The sequence below is a fragment of the Mirounga angustirostris genome, unplaced genomic scaffold (genome assembly GCF_029215605.1).
Source record: "Mirounga angustirostris isolate CCGP_5_RB_7025 unplaced genomic scaffold, mMirAng1.0.hap1 SCAF_13, whole genome shotgun sequence".
In the NCBI taxonomy this organism is placed as follows: domain Eukaryota; kingdom Metazoa; phylum Chordata; class Mammalia; order Carnivora; family Phocidae; genus Mirounga; species Mirounga angustirostris.
Genome location: NW_026991721.1, coordinates 57,210,792 through 57,228,685, shown reverse-complemented (window position 1 = coordinate 57,228,685; position 17,894 = coordinate 57,210,792). Strand labels below are relative to the sequence as shown.

The 17,894-nt window shown below is 48.1% G+C and overlaps 1 protein-coding gene across 1 annotated transcript in view; it reads right to left on the bottom strand.

Moving 5' to 3' along the window:
- XNDC1N (XRCC1 N-terminal domain containing 1, N-terminal like) overlaps nt 1-17,894 on the bottom strand; it is a 40,104-nt gene that overhangs the window by 12,607 nt on the left and 9,603 nt on the right. Inside the window, 13 exon segments of the mRNA XM_064576989.1 lie at nt 131-305; nt 1,320-1,484; nt 2,554-2,654; nt 2,657-2,765; nt 4,571-5,290; nt 7,336-7,357; nt 7,359-7,379; nt 8,301-8,409; nt 9,086-9,213; nt 10,969-11,055; nt 13,353-13,511; nt 13,748-13,830; nt 17,597-17,775. Coding sequence (XP_064433059.1) covers nt 131-305; nt 1,320-1,484; nt 2,554-2,654; nt 2,657-2,765; nt 4,571-5,290; nt 7,336-7,357; nt 7,359-7,379; nt 8,301-8,409; nt 9,086-9,213; nt 10,969-11,055; nt 13,353-13,511; nt 13,748-13,830; nt 17,597-17,775 — 2,058 coding nt within the window.

Sequence of the window (17,894 nt, the reverse complement as noted above, 5' to 3'; positions counted from 1 at the left end):
TATGTTCAGGGCACATCCACAGGGAGAGGGCCCCCTCATTGGAATACTTATTTTGAAGAACAGCGAGGCAGCCCACCAAGGGAACAGCTACAAAAAAAAAAAAAAAAAAAAAAAGGCCCCACACATGTACCTGTGACCCAAACCATGTGTAGGGAAGTCTCCCAGATGCTCTGGCTGCAGCCTCGGAAGGTACTCAGCTGTGTCTCCATGGCCAGGGACTCGCCCAGCAGGAAGATGAGGAACCACAGATAGGAGGCCAAGTGCAGCAAGAACTTCAGCACTGGGATCTTCAGTAGGCGGCCCAGCTTGGGGGCAAGGAGGGAAAGCGTGGCTCTCAGAGACCGTTCACATCTCCCCCCTTCCTGGGAGAACTTCCAGACTCCTCCTTTCACACATGCACGTATTCAGGCATTTATTGAGAATGTACTACATTTCATATCTATTTCCTTCACAACTGTATGAGTATTACTATTCTCCGTTTTCTCAGCTAAGAAACTGAGGATCATAGAAGTGAAGGAACTTCCCCTTGGAGGTCCCACAGCCTCCTTGAGTTCAAGCTCAACCAAGTTAAAAAATAAATTCATCATCTTCTATCCCAAACTTCTTCCTTCTTGTTCTCCTGTGTCCCCATCTTCCTAACTCCTGCCCCATCCCCTCAATCCTCATGCCTCTAGTAGAGAGAACTTTCTAAAATACACAACTAATGGGATCACTCCCTTGATTAAAATCCTACACTGGCTTCCATCACTGCTTATAAGGCTCTGCTAGATCTGGCCCCTGCCTGCTTCCCACCACTTGCTATTTCTACTTATGCTTTAGCAACACAGACATTCTTTCAGTTTCACTAATCCTTTATGTTCTCCCTCCCCTGGACCTTCCAATACCCTGCTCCTGCTCTCTGGAGGACGGCTTTCCCTGGTCCTCATCTGGCTGACATCACTTGCTCTTCATTAAATCCCTAGGGCCAGGCATAATGCCCGGCTCACAGCAGGGTTTCAAGGAGATACTTGTTGAGATGAAGGAATAAAAACATCTGAGTCCGTAAAGGCTCTCAAAGAACCTGTAGGCTGGGGCGGGAGTCTCTTTAGGAGAGTATGGGCTTGTATATGAAGATTAGGCTTTGGAGGCTGAGAGACCTCAGTTTAAATCCTGGCTGTGCTGTTCCTGTGTACCCCGGACAAAAAGAGCACTTCTGTTCTCCGTGCCTCCTCTATAAATCAGCGTCAGACCGACTTCCCAGGGCCACTTCAGGTGACTCAAAGAGCATATTCGCCAAGCGCTCAATAAATGGCAGTTATCATTAACTTTATTCCCAGTACCCGGGACTTGGGTGCCAGTCAGTAGCCAAGGCAGAGGAAGGGCGTGGTGAGGAAGATGAGGAAGGCGACAAAGAGCTTCCAGATGGTGGTGCTTCCACGCCAGCCAGCCAGGTTCCCACACCAGATGGAGGACAGGACTTGCTGGCAGGTGGGGTGTGCTACAAACTAAGCAGAGAGGGCGCATGAGCAGAGTGGGTGGTTACCAGGCAGGGAAGAGAGGGAGGGAGCCAGCTGGGTACGTAGTCCTTCCTTCCCTGCCACAAAGATTGAGTCATATTTCTTTTCTTCTCAGGCCACCTAGCTCAGAAGAAAGGCAACTCATTTGCCGTGTGACCTTGGGCAGACCCCAGACCCCACCCCTCTTTGGGTCTTGGTTTCCTAGTCTATGAAAGAGAAGCTGAACTCAAAGATTTTTCTGCACTCTCCGGATCCCACATTTTTTTCTTTTTTCTAAGTAATCTCTGTACCCAACATGGGACTCAAACTCACAACCCAGAGATCAAGAGTCCAACGTTCTACTGGCTGAGCCAGCCAGGCACCTCCAGATCCCACATTCTTGAACTTAAGGTAGTGATGGGTGGAACTAGGTACCCAAGGCCCAGAACCCTCAGGGGCCCTGTCTTGTTAGAGATGTGGGGCACCAGTCCTGAGGAGGGGAGGAGCAGGGAGAATAGGGTGGTGTCTTGGAGGGCAGGGCCAGGGAAGCTGTTATGAAGGAAGGTTTTTGGTTTAGCTCCTGGTGGGACAGGATATCTGAGAGTGGGTGAGAGGGAGGAGTAAAGGGTGGGGAGGCTAGAAAAGGAGCATGTCTTTAGCTTACAGAGACAGGCATCTAATGAGGTGGGGAATAATGGAATCACTTTATATCTAAGCCCTCAGAGAGCTAATCTTGCTGAATAGAGAGAGATACTGAAGTCTAACAACAGAAGACTGGACCAAACTTACTGCATAGGCCAGAGACAGAGCTGAGTAAAACCCAGATGTCTGGGCTGAAGGTAGGGTCCTGGTGGGTCATGGGACTTCCAAGGGTTGGGGAGAGGTTAGGGGCTTAGACTAAAGGTTAAGAAGGGAGGTGAGGAGACCCAGAGGGCCAAGGGCCTAGATGGAAGAGTGCTTGGGATTAGAGTCTTGGAAGGCAGGGAGAGGACTTATTTGGGCTGCACCGGGGCATACCCAGCCTTGGCTGGGCGGGGATCGGGGCAGGGGTGGGGGAGGTAGGTAGGGCCCAGCTGACCCGCTTCTGGTTGTAGTTGACGGTCAGTTGCAGCCTCGCCAGGTTGGGGATGCCTTCCTCAAAGGCCTGGCCCAGGCCCTCAGCCTCGGGTTCAGTCTCGCATCCTCGCGCTGGTCATTGAGCACCGCAGTGACCTCGCTCTGGTTCTGGCACATGTCCAGCAGTTCAAAGCCGTAGTCCTGGCTCAGCGCCTCCAGAGCAATGTACTCGGGCTGCAGGGGAGCCGGTGTGTGTGGCCACCCTGAGGCCCCAGCCCCGTTAAGTCAGCCCCACCTTCCCAGCAGCAGGCCTGGGCCCCCTCTGTCCTGCTGCGGGCCCTCACTTCCCCACATGTGGTGTCACCCTGAGTCGTCTGTTCCTTTGTCCTCTGCCACCCCAAAGCTCTCCTCCTTGCTCTGAGGTGCCTCTTGTGTCAGCTTTGCTTTTCTGGTGCTCCGTCTACCTCATCCCTAGGTCATTACAGCCCAAACCCCGCTGCCATCTTTGTACCTCCCCCCTCCAGTCCGTTTCCCGGCCCACTTCTCGTCCTGCTCTGCGTGCCTCTTGTGGGTTCATTTCGTTCGTTTTTTTTTTTTTGAGCGCCTACCTTACCTGAGAAGCTGTCAGTTTTGGCAGCAGACACGGGTAGGACAGTTCTTGCCTCCACTTACCCAGCCTGGCCTTGATTTTACTCAGGGCCCCAATCCCAGGGAGAATCCAGGCAAGAATTCCAGGAGGTGAGGCCCGAGCCCAGCAAGGTCCCTCAGGTGGTGTCGCATGGGGCACGGGGCTTCCCCTTGCCAGGCCTGGAGAATCTCTGCTGCCTCCTTCTGTGGGGCTGCTGCGAGCACGGAGGGAGAGTCCTTCGGAAGGACCCCTCTTTCCTGCTACTTGTGAAGTGGGAGCTCTGAGTCTTCCACAACTCTGGTGAAGCAGCATGCTCTTTCCCCGGCTCACCTGGCATGGACTGCGTCCTGCCTTCGGCCTCTGTTTCAATAGCCTTGTCTGTGTCCCTGCCTAATGGTGATCTTGAGCATGGGGACCAAGTCTGCCTGGCACAGAGGGGATGTTGGAGGATGAGTGAGGGACGGAATGGGGCTGGTGGTAATCAAGGCTCCTGACAAGTCCCTGCCACTGGGCCTCCCCACCTCCCCTTCACACGTTCTCTGTGCTGTGTGGGCCCCCGCACTCATCGCCATGTCGAGTTTTTCTACCCGACAGCCTTTGCTTACACTGCACCCCAACTGCAAATATCCTCCCGACTCCTCTTCACTTTAAACCGCCTGGCTGTGCAGCCAAGATTAATTCTGCTTCTTCAAAGGAGTCTGTCCTGAGCACAATAGCTGTAGCCCCCGACCTCTCTTTTCTGGGTTTTAGAAGCCATGTAGCATTCTCCATAGAGGCACGAAGGGAAGCTGAGCATCCTAGGAGTGGCTTGTCCACCTCACTCTGCCCTTCCCTGCTTGGGATCACAAGCTTGGGGCCCCAACACACAATGCTCAATGTGGGACCTCACAGGAGGTATTCAGAAAGGACGGGTTCCACTGAATGTCATCTCTCTCTCGCTGCTTTTCTATCTGTGTCCTCCCTCCTCCCTTAGACCAAGGGCATCCCTAGCGTGGGGTCTGTGCTGCCCCCATAAAACTAGGTGCCCCTAGAGTGATGGCTCTCTGCCATTAGAATGAGATTTCCCCTTCAGGGTGGGATTCTGTAACTCCCCATGAAAATGGAGGGGTACACAGGTCATGATCTCGGGGTTCTGGGATCCAGCCCCGAATCGGGCTCCCTGCTCAGCAGGGAGCCTGCTTCTCCCTCTCCCTCTGCCCCTCCTCCCCGCTTGTGCTCTCTCTCTCTGTCTCAAATAAATGGATAAAATCTTAAAACAACAACAAAATGGAGGGTTACTGAGAACAGAACAAGGCCTCATCATCTTTCTGTTGTTTTCCACGCCCCAGGACCCCCGCCCCAGGCCCACCCCTGCCCATGTGAAAGGACAGATATGGGTGACCACAGGCAGGGGGAAGTATGAGACTCCGACCTTAAACTCAGGCTCCTTGCGTGCAAGACGCCTGAGCTCCCGGCTGAGCTGGAAGGCGACCAGCATAGCGTCCTCACTGGCCAGCAACAGGTGGGCCCTGCTGGCCATGCCGCGGTACGTGTTGATGCGGGACAGGGAGAACTTCAGCAGGTCCTAGCGGCGGGCGTTGCTGCACTCGAGGCAGGCGCAGGAGACCAGGTGGGGGCGGGCGATGGTGTGGCCCTGGGCCATGAGCAGCTGGGCGATCTCATACAAGTCCTTCTGGCAGGCCAGGGTGAGCGGAGTGACGCCAGGGGCAAAGCGCGAGCCATCGATCGACGAGTCAAAGAAGGCCAGTGAGAAAGACCTCGTGTCCACTTTGCGGCCCTTCTCCCGTTCCAGCCGGGCCAGCAGGCGCCGCACTGCGGCCGGCTGGTTTGTGTCCACCGCCACCAGCAGGGCCTCGTGGATCTGCCAGACGTCAAACTTGACATTGGCCAACAGCACATCAGTGATGGCTTCGTGGCCCAGCCGGATGGCCAGATTGAGAGCTTCCCTCCAGCAGCGGTCCTCGGCCTCCTCCACGTTCCTCAGGGGCCCGCCTGGCCCACTGCCCGACGCCTCGACCCCCGACTCCAGCAGCTGCTGCACTAGGCCCAGGTGCCCCTCCTGGATGGCGGCCAGGAGTGGAGGTGGGAACCTCAGCTTCTTGTTCGCGATCTCCGTCCAGGTGGGCTGTGGCTGGATGAAGGACGGAGAGAGCAAAGGACCTCCTTTGCTGTGGGGCCTCCCTCACCCTTCCACCTTTAAGCCCTCGGCCCAGACACCATACGAGTTTGCTTTCGCCCAAAAGCATACTAACAATGTCGTTTTCGAAGTACTCTTAATGTAGTGCTTATATATGCTTCTTTTCTGAGCACTTCCCAAATACAGCAACTCACTCTTTACAATAACCCTGTGAGGTAGGAGCGATCACGCCCCCTTCAGCAGGAGAGGAAACTGAGGTACAGATATGCTAAGCCACTCAGATGAGATGGGGACCCAGCAGTCTGGCTGAGGAGCTGGTGTTCTTAACTCCCCTTTATGCTACTTCTCAACTCAAATAGGAATTATTGTTACTAGTTTTGGATTTCTGGAATCTTTACTCATTCAAAACACCCAAAATGTGGGATATAATAATGTAAACAAATAAATGATTCCATTTTTTTTCTTTTAAGGAAAATAAGAATGCTACCACCTTTATCTATGTATTACTCTGAAATTAATTTCTATATCAAATATACATGCTATACTCTAGTATATTATGGTTTATCTAATGTAATCATCTTACATAATGAAAATATGAATGTTCCCCAAAAGATTATGTCTGTATAGGGGATAAATTTCATTTCCACATTTTCTAGGAATCAATCATTTTGGAAACACCCTTTCATACCATAATAATAGTTTCTTGTATAGATTTGTTGTTAACAAATACCCCTTTTATTGAAATACTGATATTTAGAGAATTAGTCTTGGTTGAAAAAAAGCATCCTTTTCTTTTTTTTAAAGATTTTATTTATTTATTTGAGACAGAGAGAATGAGAGACAGAGAGCATGAGAGGGAGGAGGGTCAGAGGGAGAAGCAGACTCCCCATCGAGCAGGGAGCCCGATGCGGGACTCGATCCAGGGACTCCAGGATCATGACCTGAGCCGAAGGCAGTTGCTTAACCAACTGAGCCACCCAGGCGCCCAAAAAGCATCCTTTTCTTTTAAAAAAAGTTGGCTGTACAAAAACTCTACAAATTTATTTTTACAGTTCTAGAGGTTAGAATTCAGAAATCTGTATCATTGGGCTAAAAAGTCAAGGTGTTGGCAGGACAGGGTGGCTCTAAGGGAGAATCCAATCCAGCTTCTAGAGCTATGTTCCTTGCATTCCTTAGTTTACGGCCACCTCCTTCATCTTAAAAGCCAGCAGCACTGAAGATTACAAACATTTCCTTCGTCACCATTTTATTGTGTAGATTCTTAGGTGAGGAAGGGCCAGGACTGGGTCCTGCCAGGGTCCCCCTTCCTCAGCACAGCTGCCACCCTCAACAGGAACCCACACACAGTGGGCCAACATAGGTACTCTGAGAAGGGGTGGGTTAAAGCAGGTGGATGGGCTGCACGGGGAGTCTAACACAGGATCTGCCCAGGACCCAGCTCCCATTTTGTTGATTTCCTCTCCCAGCTGCCCATCCCTCTGAGAGTCCCAGAGCCTCCGAAGGACAGGTCCACGCAGAGGGTCTTTGACCTGGGCTTTCTCACAGTCCCTTAGCTCTGTCCAGGACTCCTAGCAGATCCTAATGCTCCTCCCACCAACCTTTCCTGGCTTTGTCCTCTCCTACTTTGGGTAGCATTTCTCTCTCAGTGCTGCCTCGTCACTCTCTTGTACCGGGCCTAGCCCCCCTCACTGCTCTTCTCTCTGGGCCCAGGCTTGGGGCTCCAGGGGCTCTCCTCCACCAACATGGCAATATCCATCACCTGCATGGTGACTGGAATGTCCTCTCTGCCCCTGTGGCTCAATCTATTGTTTTAATTATGGCCAGAAATGGGAGCAGGATGAGGGAAAGTAGGAGAGCAGGCCTCTTACCGTGAGGAGGTCCATGGCTGCACCCGCCTATGCTGGTAGGGACCAAAGGACTTAATTCCTGCTCTGTCTGCTCCCCTGACTGTGCCGCTTCCTCTTTCCTACCCTTGAGTTCAAAACCCCGCCCTGGGCCCTCCCTTTGCCAGGACCAGCTGCTCCCCCTCTGCCCTGTACCCTGGAGACCAGAGGAACTGGTAAGTACCACACAGTGGAAACTTCTGGGAAAGGGGAGAGGACATAGTTGCTCAAGAAAGGTGGGAATAGAATTGAGAATATCACAGGTGGAGGGGACCTTAGAGACCCTCTGGTCCAACTGTCACATTGTACAGATGGGGACTGGGATTTGCCCAAGGTTCCACAGCCGAGCCTAGACCCATTCCTTAGTCATCAACCCATCTGATCCCTAGAATAGCTCTGCAAGCAGGAGGACGGCGGTTTTCTGTTACTGAGGGTTAATTCTGGGTCCAGGATGAAGAACTTGCTTCAAGTCACACAGTAACACCGTTACCTGATCGTACCTAGGGAGGGAACCCACAAAGGATACTGGGAGTTAAGGTCATGGGATGTTGGAAGTTAGTCTCGTGCTCAAAAATCACTCTCAACTTCCCAGTATATCACAAGATCTTATCTGCCAGGCAGTGCTTTTGTTTCATTTGGTCTCAGTTTTCCTTTTAGGAAAATGGGCATGAGGATGCGCATCACTCACTGAAAGGAAGACATTCTGGATTATGTCCCAAAGCCCTAGAGAAATCACCAGTTCTACCCAAGAAGTTCTAAAGGGGAAAAGGATGGAGCTGTCTTGGGGGAAGTGGGGGCCATGGTGACAGAAGCCTTGACAACCGGGAGTGGAGAGCAGGCTGGGCCCAGAGGTGCCCTCAGGCAGAGTCCTAAGGGAATGAGTGGAAAGAAAGGAGGAAGGCAGCTGGGCCTTATCAGCTCTTAGCTGTCGCAAGACCCACTCCCCAGTTTTAGTCACAGAGGGCACGGGGCCAAAACCATGGCACCTCAGGGCTCATGTCTGCGGGACCTCCCCACACACGCTGGCATGTTCTTCTACTTCTCCTGCTGAGAAGTACAACTGGCAGAGAGGGCACTGGACCCAGGATGTGGGTGGTGAGCTTTCCGGGGAGGACACCCACAGTACGGACTGTGATGAAGATGGTGATGAGGAGGGAGAGGCTTGCCGAGGTGGGGAGATCTCTCCGCAGGTGGCCGCGTGCCGGGGAAGAACCTCAGTGCTGAAGGAGCCTAAGGGGGAGAGAAGGAGGTTAGCAAAGTTGGGCGCGCTCCCAGGCACGATGCCACCCCAGTGTGGCTGTTTTTGCAGGAAATTTACTCTGGCTGGATATTCTACGCCTGACACTGTCCGGTCGTGAATGCGCCAAACATTTATCAAGGGTTTACTGTAGGCCTTTCACTGTGTCCGGAGCCGAGGGGCGGAAACTGAGGCCCGTCCTTCTGGACTGTAGAGTTCAGGGGTAAAGATGAGCTATGGCCACAGGCAACTGTGATACAAAGCAGAAGTGAGAAGTGCCAAGTGCAAGGGAATCTGAGAACAGTGCAGGGGCTCGGCTCGGAAAGATGAGCTGAGAAGATCAGAGAAGACCTGGCAAATAAGTATCATTTGAATAGGGACTTAGAGAATTGGGACATGGAGGAAACAGTTGGGAAGGAAATGCTAGGCCCTCTCTGATAGTATTTCCTATTGCTTTGTTTCATATTTCCCCTGGGGACAGGGCCCGTGTCCCTTCCTCAGCTTGGCCAACACAATGTAAGCATGTGTTCCAAACAGACTTGTATGTAACTGCGGAGAAGACTGGGAGTCCAAGCTCGAATATTCCCTGGCAGCGTTCCCAGGTCTCCTAGTCCTCCCGCAAGTGATGCCTGGTAGTCCCACAATAAGCCCTGGGCCCCAGCAGCTCACCTGCACAAATGGGGCACAGTGAACTGTCCTGGACCCCACTGCTTTGGGCCCGGGGTCGGTGGTGTTCTCTCTGCCCTGCCTTTGCCATCCCCCTCTGGTTGGGCCGCGAGTTCGAGCTGGATAAAGGCCTGTGAGAAAGAGTAGTTAAAGACCAGCTATTAGTAAGAGGCTACAAGGGCTGAAGGAGCCTCGAGTTAGGATAAAAGAGTGTGGACTCATTGATGTGGAGCCAGAAGCCGTGGTTGGAGTCCTGGTTTTCCCACTTGATGTATCCAACCTGAGGGAAGTCATTTAGCCTTGAACATCTGAGAACAGAAGTTCTGTTATTGCTTTCAGGTTTTTAAAATTATTCTTTTATTGAGATAAAATGCACATATGATAAAATTCATCCTATTAAAGTAACTATTCAACAGTTTTAGGATATTCACAAGGTTGTGTATGACTATCTAATTCCAGAACATTTTTATCACCCCGAAAGGAAACCCTAAACCCATTAGTAGTCACTACCCCTAACTCCTCTCCGCCTCAGACCCTGACAACCACTAATGTACTTTCTGTCTCTGTGGACTGGTCTATTCTGGACATTTCATATACATGCAATCATATACTGTGTGGTCTTTTCTGACTAACTTCTGTCACTTAGCATGTTTCAAGGTTCATCCATATTGTAGCTTACATCAGTGCTTCATTCTTTTTTCATGGTTGAACAATATTCTATGGTATGAATATACCACATCTTGTTTATCTGATCATCAGTTGATGGACATTTGGGCTGTTTCCACTTTTTGGCTATCAGTTATCAGTTCTTTTTTTTAAAGATTTTATTTACTTATTTATTTAACTGAGACAGAGAGAGAGAAGCACAAGTGCTTGGGGGAGAGGCAGAGGGAGAGGGAGAAGCAGGCTCCCTGCTGAGCAGGGAGCCCCATGTGGGGCTCGATCCCAGATCTTGAGATCATGACCTGAGCCGAAGGCAGACACTGAACTGACTGAGCCACCCAGGCACCCCTGTTATCAGTTCTTTGGGGTCTATTTTTAGAAATGGAATTGTCGGGTCATATGGTAACTCTATGTTTAGCTTTTTGAAGAACTGTCAGACTGTTTATTAGGGTGACTGCACCATTTTACATTTTCACCAGCGGTGTATGAGAGTTCCAATTTCTCCACATCTTTGCCAACATTTGTTATTGTCTTTTTTTTTTAAATTTATTTTTAAAGTAAGCTCTATACCCCACAGGGGCTCGAACTCATGACCCTGAGATCAAGAGTTGCCTGCTCTCCCGACTGAGCCAGGCAGGTGCCCCTGCTACTGTCTTTTTGATTACAGCTATCCTACTGGGTGTAATCACTGTGGTTTTGATGTGCTCTTCTCCGATGGCTAATGATATTAGGCATTCCTTTCATGTGCTTATTGGCCATTTGTATATCTTCTCTGGAGAAAAGTCTATTCAGTCTTTTGTCCATTAAGAATTAGGTTATCTTTTTATTGTTGAGTTGTAAGCATTCTCTATGTATTCTAGAAACAAGTCCCTTATTGAATATGATATGCAAATATTTTCTCACATAATCTGTGTGTTCTTTTTATTGTCTTGACAGTGTTCCCTAAAACAGAAAAAGATTTCAGTTTTAATGAAGTCCATGAGATACAGTGTACTCATCTCCAGGTTCTAATTCACTACAGAGCTCCCTCTTTGCCTAACCGGCAACATGTGGACAAGGACATCTTTTCTCTACTTACCCTCTAGGTCCAGACCCTGAGATCAAGATGCAGACACGAGGGTACTCTCTGACTCGACTAAGACACAGGTTGGGGAAGGACAGGTGCACAGAAGGGCAATAAGGTTTGGGGAGGTGATATGGATCTTTCAGGCTGACCTACTCACCGGCGGGCTTGCACTTTCCGTCTCTTTGTCCTGCTCACATCATTCTCTGAGTTCTGCTCCTCTGGTGTGAGCTCTGTGTTAGAAACACTCATTACATCTAGCGCATTAACAAAAAGGCCTTCACATATGATGTTCTTTCTTTTTTTTCTTTTAAGACTTTATTTATTTGAGAGAAGGAGAGAGAGCACAAGCAGGGGGAAAGGGGCAGAGGGAGAGGGAGAAGCAGGCTCCTCACTGAGCAGGGAGCCTGATGAGGGGCTCGATCCCAGGACCCTGGGATCATGACCTGAGCCGAAGGCAGACACTTAACTGACTGAGCCACCGGGCACCCCTATGCTTTGCTTCTGAAGTACTTATCACAGTCTGAAGTTTTAGACTTACTTGTATGACATGGAGAAGTCTCTCTGTTAGGGTAGGAGCACTGCTCTTTTATTTACTGTGGTATCCTTGACACCTAGCACGGAGCCTTGCACATAGAGATGTTCAATAAATATCTATCAAATGAGTGGCAACAAAACCCAGCAACAACCATTTGTCTAGCTATTCAGAACTTCCAAAACACTTTATATAGTATTTAATATTTCTGAAGGTGCTTTCACAGCTCCAGTGCCCAGCTGATTGGGTGTCCCCAAAAGGTTAGTTCTTTCCCATTTTCTGTCTCTTAAAATTATAAACTACATCCTTCCTCATGTGGTAGACAGCTTCTGAAATGAATCCTATTTTTTTTTTTAAAGATTTTATTTATTTATTTGAGAGAGAGAGTGAGAGAGAGAAAGAGCACAAGAGGGGGGAGCGGGAGAGGGAGAAGCAGACTCCCTGCCGAGCAGGGAGCCCGATGCGGGACTCGATCCCGGGACTCCAGGATCATGACCTGAGCCGAAGGCAGTCGCTTAACCAACTGAGCCACCCAGGCGCCCTGAAATGAATCCTACTGATTCCTGCCTCCTGGTATTCATGACTCCCACTGAATTTAGGCAGAATCTAATGACTTGTGTTGAATGGATAGAATACAGCAAAAGTGATGGGGTGCCACTCCTGTGATTAGGTTATAAGAGACTGACTTCTTTCTTTTTACTTTTCTTTTTAAGCTTATATATTTATTTTTTAGTAATCTCTATGCCCAGCATGGGGCTCGAACTCAAAACCCCGAGATTAAGAGCTTCATGCTCTTCTGACTGAGCCAGCCAGGCGCCCCAGATGGACTTCTTTCTTGCTAGCACTCTCTCTCGCTCTCTCGCTTGCTCACTCTGATGAAGCAAGCTTCCACATTATGACATGCTCCAGGGAGAGGCTCTCAGGGCGAAGAAAGTGAGGGAAGCCTCAATCCAACAGCCCATGAGGAACTGATTCCTACCAACAACCATGGGAGTGAGCTGGGGAGCAGATCATTACCAGTGGAGCCTTGCAATGACTGTAGCTTTGTGTCAGATCTGGAGCCTTAAGAATGCTGTTAAGCCAGGCCCAGATTCCCAACTATGAGAAACTGTGAAATCATAAATATTGTTGTAAGTTACCAAGTTTTGGAGAAATTTGTTTATGCAAACATAGATGAGCAATGTACCCTATTTCTGCAATGAGATAACATACTTATTATTTCGGTAATTTGTTCAGTTCTTTAAAATGACAGATAAACTGTTTCTTTTTAAAAATTTTCCCAGTGAAGCAATGAGTGAAACCAAAGGTTTTCAATGAGAACTCTACGTGTTCTCTCTTTTGCTGTCTAGACCAGTTAAAACCAAGAACCCCGGGGTTCAAATCCTGGATTTGCCACTTATTAGTGGCACTTATTAGTGGCACACACATTTATTAGCTGTGTGACTCAGAATATTTAACTTTCCTGAACCTCAGATTCTTTTGTAAAATGTAACAGTAACAGGATCTACTTCATAAGTTTGTTATGAGCATTAAACAGTTAAGTTAGTAAAAGTGCCTTAGCCATGTCTGGTGCAAAGAAGGAGCTCCAACTTGTTTAATCCTTTCTTCCTCTGTGATAAAACCATGCTATTCCATTACTTTATTTCTCCAATAAGCTCCATACACCACCACCCTGACTTAACTGTCCTACTGAAGTGATCACAAAACATTAATACTGCGAGAGGCCTATATGCTATGTGGTTTAATTCCTTCACTTTGAAGATAAGGGAATTGAGGCCCAAAGAGATAAGGATTCCTGATTTCTAGGCCAGTGTTCTTTCAATTACTACTATACAATATTGGATTTCTCTTCTGGTAACAAGACACTGACAATTGCCTTTTCTCCCACATGAAGTCCCATTAGCGAGGCTTCCTTGTATAGCAAAACGGTGGATTCAGGGAGAAAGCATGGTGCTAGGGAGAGTGAGGAGCCACAGGTAGGTGATGGGGACTCACCTGCACGGGCTGGCTGACTAGGACCTGGTTCCTCATGGCTGGTTTTTGTGCTTGCCATGCTCGTGGGGGGCACCCTCCGGGCAGCCGAAAGTACCATGTGGGCTGAACGGCCCAAAGCCCCTGGCTGGAGCTGTTTTAGGATATTCTTAAGCTCTGAAACTTCCTTGGTGCTCCTGCAGGGAGACAGACAGCACTCGGTTTCATTCAGAACAGAGACTCCATTCTGCTCACCCTGCTCAGTGGCATCTAACCAAGAAAGTCTGATCTACAGATAGGGTTAGATCGAGAGATGTGGTTAAGTGGGGGGAAACCAGGCAGTGAGTGCCTGTGAGTGACTTGGTAGCCTTTCTTTTTTCAGGAGAAAGAACTGAAAAGTGGACAAGAGACCTCCATTCTGGTAGCTACGTACGTTTGGGGATCTGGGAAGAATGTCCTCCGAATGGAAGGATTAGCCAGCCAGGGTCTGGGACCAGACTCCGGAGCATCAGAGCCCTGAGAAGAAAATGGAGAAATATGAACTACAGATATCCACCACCAGGGGGCACTGCCACCTAGTACCAGGGATAGTCCCAAACCTGAGGGCTTCGCCTCAATGAGAGTACGTATGGATATTTGCTATAACTTTATGTGGTACCTTTGCTTGTGGGCACACTCTCTCCCAGCTGTAAGATACGAGATTCAGAGATTCAGTAATTTTGTATACTTAGTTTCCCAATGCTAAGGGTTTTGTCATGATCCTGAAAGATCAAAGAATATATGCTGTCGGGAAAAATGGGGCCATGAGACTGATAATCACGAGCAAACTTTTGGAAAGCATATATATGTGTGTGGTTGTGTGTGTGTGGTTTCAATCTGTGCGTATATAAAATTGATTCGTGTAGGTACAAAACTCAAATCACTTATCTCTCTTTATATACCTAAGTGAGAGAAACTAAGTATACCCATGTTTCTCTATATTTAAAAATAGTTCTATTTTGAACTATTTGGGGACATTCTCATCATTTTTCTCTTCGAAATATTATTATTATTATTATTATTATTTTTTTAAGATTTTATTTATTTGAGAGAGAGAGCATGAGAGGGGGGAGGGTCAGAGGGAGAAGCAGACTCCCTGCCGAGCAGGGAGCCCGATGCGGGACTCGATCCCGGGACTCCAGGATCATGACCTGAGCCGAAGGCAGTTGCTTAACCAACTGAGCCACCCAGGCGCCCTCGAAATATTATTTAATAATATTGTCTAATTTCCAGTATGATTTCTTCTGTGAACTATTTTGTTCACCTGCAACTACAAACCTACCAATTTTAGCCACTGATAGAAAGAGATGTGTATGTACGTATGCGTACATAGATACCATAAGTATTAGCCTAGCCACTATATATAACTATTACAGGAATTTTATAAATCTCTCTACTTCTAACTTCAGAAATGTCTACATGTGATAATCACACAATAGATCATTTCTAAATAGCTTTTCTTTATGTGGTATGTGCCACAGTTTCTATCTTGTCAAAATTCAATTTATCTGTGTCAATTCATCTGTACCTATTTCCTTTTTTATTTTTCCAAATTTACTTTTTTCCCTTGGATTTAAAAGAACTAAAAAATTTTGTCTTTAATCTGCAGCTCTGATTCTTCTATCAGATTCTTTTTAAATTTTTTAAGTAGGCTCCATGCCTAGCGTGGAGCCCAGTGTGGGGCTTGAGCTCATGACCTTGAGATCAAGACCTGAGCTGAAATCAGGAGTCCAACGCTTAACTAACTGAGCCACCCAGGCACCCCTATCACAGGTTCTTTTAAAAGTAAACATCTTTCGGGACGCCTGGGTGGCTCAGTTGGTTAAGTGACTGCCTTCGGCTCAGGTCATGATCCTGGAGTCCCAGGATTGAGTCCCACATCGGGCTCCCCGCTCAGTAGGGGGTCTGCTTCTCCCTCTGACCCTCCTCCCTCTCATGCTCTCTGTCTCTCATTATCTCTCTCTCAAATTAAAAAAAAATAATAAAAGTAAACATCTTTCTTAAAAAAAAAAAAAGTAAACATCTTTCTTATAAAGCATGACCTTGACCTCATTCTGCAAGTATGAGAAGTAGTATTTTTATTCATATTCACAGCTTGTTTTTATTTATTTAAGTAATCACATTCACTGTTTAATATTTTATAAGTGCCATCACAGTCTCATCTTGGACCTAGCAGTAATTTTGAAATATTTTAATTTTCCAGGGTGTTTATTTTTTCTTTACCTTGTCTCATAAATTTTAGATCGAATGCTACTAGAAAGGACAACTGATGGGTGTGGAGAGATGGTTTATTTAACTTTAACTCTAAGTGAGATTAGGAACTGGGCTCCCGAGCACAGGTTAAGTGGAGTCAGGAGGCCTGAGTTCAAATCCACTCCAAGACCTCCTTAGCCACGTGACCTGGGGCATCTCACTAAACTTCTCTGTGCTTCTGTTTCCTAACTGGAAAACCAGTGCCACGAAATACCCTATTTCACAGGCCTAAAAGCCCTTGTGTTCTGCTATCACCACAATATACCATTACTACAACACAGGAGGAAAAAAGCCTATGGAATTTTAGACATCTTAAATTATAAAACTGAATGCTAGCAATCTGTTTCCATGTACCAACCCTCTCTTGTAGAAACGTTTCAGGATCTCTTTCCCTGTGGTTTCCACTGAGATGTGTGCAGTATGTTTCACTCTGCTGCTGATGTTCAACGCCCTTCTGACATTATGGCTCTGGAGCTGCTGACTCCCTCTTCCATCCCACCAGGGTCTTAAAGGTTCAGAGTAACTGAGATGACCCACATGGAAAAGGCTCTAAGAAGCCCTTATATAGCCCATAGTTGGGGAGACCACATCTCCTGGTTTGCCTGGGACAATACTGTTGTCTTGATAAAATTCACAGCCCTTTTTTTTTTTTTGCGCTCCAAGTGTCTCTGGGTTTGGATGGTAAATTTTATGGTGTTCCTATCTACAACTTGCCCCTGAGCGGTGAGTTATCTAGAAGCCTACTTTGTTCTGCGCTCTGTGCTAGCTGCCAGGAATCCGTGTGGAACAAGACAGACAGGTCCCTAATCTCGCAGAGCTTGCATTTTACTGCGCCACTCACTGAGCCCCAGGCCGCTGCAGAGCCGAATTCGGCAGAGTACCCAAACTGCTTCCACTGGTTTTGAGCTTTTCCTGTGAAGGAGGAAATCTCAGACCAGGCTTTACTTTGTCTCAGTTCTCTGGGTCTCTCCTGAGGCTGTATGACAGAAGCATCTCCTCCTCCTCCTCCCTTTTCTCTTCCCAATGCCCAGTCTCTTGTTTTTCTCAGTAACCGTGACAGGAATGACACCTGTGACATTCACTCCTGGGGCTGAACTTTTGGTTAGGTCAGATGTTTGGAGCTTCTAAAGACGCATCGTGTGCATAGGAAGCGCTGTGGTATGATGATAGGAGACTCGGATTTCTAGTCCTTCCTCTGCTCTGATTCACTGTGTGAATTTGACTATGGAAGTTTCCCTAGCTGAGATGTAGAAGAGGTGCAGAATGGGGCTTGATGAACTCCACGTATTTTTTCACCTCTAGAATTCTATGACTCTAGCTTTGTGTGATTCTGTCTTTGTACTTGTTTGGAGGGAATTATGATGGAGGGTACTGGAAAGTTAAATGAAGACACCAGGGACGAGAAAGCAGGAGTCTGAATAGGCTTAGGAGGAAAAAATAACTAGAAAACTGGCTGAGAAGAGGGGAGGTAAACTGACCAGCTACCTATCTACCTTGTCTTAGCAGTATGAGTGTGCTGTCCAGGGAAAGAAAGCAGGAAAACAGATGAAATCGCAGAGCACGTATCTAAGATTCTAACTGGCTCTCCTGGCAGGTGGGTCAGGCGACAGCAATGACAGAGAGACAGTAAGTGAGCCCTGAGTCTGGCAGGTGCCAGAAGGAAAAGTCTGATGAAAGCTAGAGCCCACAGGAACCCACACCTAAACTATGAAATTAAGTTTGGATCCAAAAGAGACTTCATTCATGCTAAAGAACGAGTGGTCCAATAGCTTTGGGTACACTGTACTGAAGCCTCGCTCCCTTGACTCGCCCACGGGTGAGAGGGGAGGAGGGGCGTTCCCTCTTACTTGTAAGGAAGTGTAGCAGGCCCATTTATGCTTTTATTTGAGTGTGTGTGTGTGTCTATCCCTCAATCAAGCACCAGCTTTCTAACCAGAAACTGAAAAAAAGGTGGGAAAATATGAAGTCCTTGTTCCACCATTGTACATACCTGGCTCAGCCTAGAGCTCTCGGGGGCCAAGGGACCCCCCACAGGGTCATCTAAGGAGTCCAGGGAGGAACACACCCGGAGGAAGGCCAGGCCAAAAGACTGCTGACGTGTGAAGGGTTGGGAGCAGGTCAGGCGAAGTCGATCCCATGACTCACCTGAGGCTGGCACCAGGAAATCATCTCAAGGGAAAAAGAAAGAAAATGAAAGGGAAAGGAAATGCATAAACGAAGGGGAGAAAGGAAGAGAAGGTCAATACTGAGGAGAGGAAAGAAAAGACGGGACTGTATAGGGTAAACTC